Consider the following 3,685-nt stretch of genomic DNA (forward strand, 5'->3'; position numbering starts at 1 on the left):
CCTCCACAGTGAGCTCTGACCTGACCTCTTGATTAAAGGAATATTTCAGCGTCCTCTCTCCCACTGTCACTGGGGTGGGTTTGTGTTTTCTGTGAGCGCTGGGTTCATTTGATCATTAGAAAATATTACCTCCCATAATTCTTCTACAGGCACAGATTTAAAACAACAAGAATAATAACGCTCCTCTGCTTTCTCTCGGTTTCTTTATCATCATCTCTTCTCTTCTATCTTCTCTTCCCTCAGTTTCTCTTCTCTTTTTCTTTACTCTTTTCTCTTATTGTCTCTTCTTTTCTCTCTCTTCTTTATCTTTTCTCTTCTCTTCTCATCTCCTCTCTTCTCCTCTTTTCTCCTCACTTCTCTTCTCCCTCTTCTCCTCATCTCTCCTCTCCTCTCCTCTTTTCTTCTCACTTCCCCTCTCCTCTTTTCTCCTCACTTCTCTTCTCCCCTCTTCTCCTCATCTCTCCTCTCCTCTTTTCTTCTCTCTTCCCCTCTCCTCTTTTCTCCTCACTTCTCTTCTCCCTCTTCTCCGCATCTCTCCTCTCCTCTCCTCTTTTCTTCTCTCTTCCCCTCTCATTTTTTCTCCTCATTTCTCTTCTCCCCTCTTCTCTGCATCTCTCCTCTCCTTTCTCCTCCTCTCCTCTCCTCTCTTTTTCTCTTCTCTTCTTTATCTTTTCTCTTCTATTCTCATCTCCTCTCTCTCTCCCTTTTTTCCTTTCTCTTCTCTTTTTCTCCCTTCTCTTCACCTCTCCTCTTTTCCTCATCTCTCCTCTCTCCTCTTTTCTTCTCTCTTCCCCTCTCCTCTCTTTCTCCTCACTTCTCTTCTCCCCTCTTCTCCTCATCTCTCCTCTCCTCTTTTCTTCTCTCTTCTCCTCTCTGTTTTTTCTCCTCATTTCTCTTCCCCCCTCTTCTCCGCATCTCTCCTCTCCTCTCTTTTTCTCTTCTCCTCTCATCTCCTCTCGTCCTTCTCTCCTTGTTTTTTCATTCTTCTCCTCTCCTCATCTCTCCTCTCCTTCTCTCCTCTCCTCATCTCTTCTCTTCCCCTTCTCTCCTCTCCTCTCTGCGGTGAGAGCTCTGTGGCTGAGGCAGTGCAGTGTTTTTGTTCTTCACACAGAGCCCACCGGAGTAAAACATTCATCACCGAACACACCACTGAAATGTCAGCTTTCTAAAAGCAGCGGCGTTCATCCACTCCTGCCGAGAGATCCACAGAGAGCAAACAGGAGAGAAATTAACGAGAAGAGAGCGCCACTGCCTTCCACCCTGAACTCTTCATCCTGAGCCTCCTCTGCTCAAACCCCCGCGGTGTCACCACATCAGCACACAGCTCGGCTTTCTTCTCCCGCTTCTGTGTTTTTCTCTTTTAATTCCAGTCTTCACCCATGAGCAACTCCAACAATGGCTTCTGCCGGTTTAAAAGGCAGGGAAATGTCAGAGGCAACATGCTTTTTAATATTCAAGACATCAAACAAAGCCTCCGTAAACAAATGCACAACACACACACACACACACACACACACACACACACAGAACACATGCTGTTGTATTTACCATAGCACTGCATATGTGAGAAGGTAGGTGTGTATTTATAGTTCTGTGAGAAATCTAAGACCACCCTTCATTTACTGAAGGGACCAACACCATTAGGAACCTGCTACTTATTCTTCAGTCTCAGAAATGAAGCAGGTTTAAATTTCACAGAAGTGTGTTCACCCATTTCCTTCCAGACGAGCACTTTGATGCTGATGTTGGTTATCATCATGTCACAGTTACTACGGGTCCCTTTTGTGTCATCAGTACACTTTATCAGTCATTTAACTCCTCTTTCCCCTTCCTGAGGTGAGCAGATTGTGTCATAGCTCATCAGACCTGTGCGTGATCAGAGCTCAGGGTAATCCCAGCCTGCGTTTTCACCAAAAAAAGTCTTAAACTGAGGTCACTTCGCTTCTGTAACAGAGTCAGACAAATCAGACGCAGCCAGACACTGTGCTGTGGACCTGTCCACAACCACAACCGAGTGACCGTTCAGGCGCTCTGCACTCAGCGCTCACATCTTCTTGGTCGTCGTGGTTATGAACCCATCGTTTATAAAATAACTGCAGTTTAAATCATGGGTGAGAAACAGTGCAGTGAGGATTTTCTCAAAATGATTCACCGCTCGTTGTGGACTGTTATAATCAATGAATTCAGGCAGTGTACGTGTGGCACAGCTGGTGTAATATATAGAAAAACATGCATGAGATAAGGTCTAAGGTCATGGTGCTCATTGCCAATAGCGAGCTGGAGGGGTGTAAATAGCACGGTGGTTTTTATGATCCAAAGTGCTGGGCGATATGAGCGCATATCAATATTATGATTAGTGACTGATTATATTGTTTTGGTTTTTTGATTGTTTGTTTTTTTGTTTTTTTCACATCCAGTGTGTTAATTCAGTTTATATGCCGTCGTGGTTTGTTCATGTTCAGGGCGTTTAAACAGGCAGTGGTCAGGATGAGAGCTGAAAGACTGGATTACTGAAACCCTGAGGGCTGTAATAGATATCACAGCAGTGTATGTGTTATTAGACAGATGCTGCGTCCGTGGCTGACATATTAAACTGTAATTCACAGCCCTTGTGTACGTGTGGGATTGATCAGTTCCACTAGTGCTTCTGTGGTGCCCCCTGTATCTGTGTGTGTGTGTGTGTGTGTGTGTGTGTGTGTGTGTGTGTGTGTGTGTGCGTGCGTGCGCGTGGTGTCCTCGGTGATGGAACACGGCTCTGACGCACCCACAGCTATATTTAGTCTGTCTACTGTTTGATTCACAGGATCGTTCAGTTATTCGGAGTGGAGTGTGTTTCTGGACATGGATATCCACACACACCCCCACACCCCCAAACTCTCTCTCTCTCTCTCTCTCTCACACACACACACACACACACACACACTCTCTCTCCATTTGTTTGGAGCATTTTGTTAGTCAGATCTTCGTGAAACGTCCTTCTCTTGTCCCATTGAGGTCAATAAATAAAAAAGTATATAAATAAATGTACCACTTTAGAATAAGACCACATTATAAAGGTCTGTAAATCTGTTTATTAATAGTTATTAATTATGTTGATAATACATTAACTGGAGCAGCACAGTGGAGCAGCAGGTAGTGTCTCAGTCACACAGTTCCAGGGGCCTGGAGGTTGTGAGATTGAGTCCTGCTCCGGGTGACTGTCTGTGAGGAGTTGTGGTGTGTTCTCCCCGTGTCTGCGTGGGTTTCCTCCGGGTGACTGTCTGTGAGGAGTGTGGTGTGTTCTCCCTGTGTCTGCGTGGGTTTCCTCCGGGTGACTGACTGTGAGGAGTGTGGTGTGTTCTCTCTGTGTCTGCGTGGGTTTCCTCCAGGTGACTGTCTGTGAGGAGTGCGGTGTGTTCTCTCTGTGTCTGCGTGGGTTTCCTCCGGGTGACTGTCTGTGAGGAGTGTGGTGTGTTCTCCCTGTGTCTGCGTGGGTTTTCCTCCATGTGACTGTCTGTGAGGAGTGTGGTGTGTTCTCTCTGTGTCTGCGTGGGTTTCCTCCGGGTGACTGTCTGTGAGGAGTGTGGTGTGTTCTCTCTGTGTCTGCGTGGGTTTCCTCCAGGTGACTGTCTGTGAGGAGTGTGGTGTGTGTTCTCCCTGTGTCTGCGTGGGTTTCCTCCAGGTGACTGTCTGTGAGGAGTGTGGT

General features: G+C 46.4%; 1 protein-coding gene across 1 annotated transcript; it reads right to left on the bottom strand.

Moving 5' to 3' along the window:
• Window positions 1-404: 404 nt before the first annotated feature.
• Window positions 405-950, bottom strand: LOC136683878 (octapeptide-repeat protein T2-like). Its single transcript, XM_066659042.1, has one exon. The coding sequence runs from the start codon at window positions 948-950 to the stop codon at window positions 405-407; it is 546 nt and encodes a 181-aa protein (XP_066515139.1).
• Window positions 951-3,685: the final 2,735 nt, after the last annotated feature.

Source organism: Hoplias malabaricus, unplaced genomic scaffold (assembly GCF_029633855.1).
Source record: "Hoplias malabaricus isolate fHopMal1 unplaced genomic scaffold, fHopMal1.hap1 scaffold_149, whole genome shotgun sequence".
Taxonomy (NCBI): Eukaryota; Metazoa; Chordata; class Actinopteri; order Characiformes; family Erythrinidae; genus Hoplias; species Hoplias malabaricus.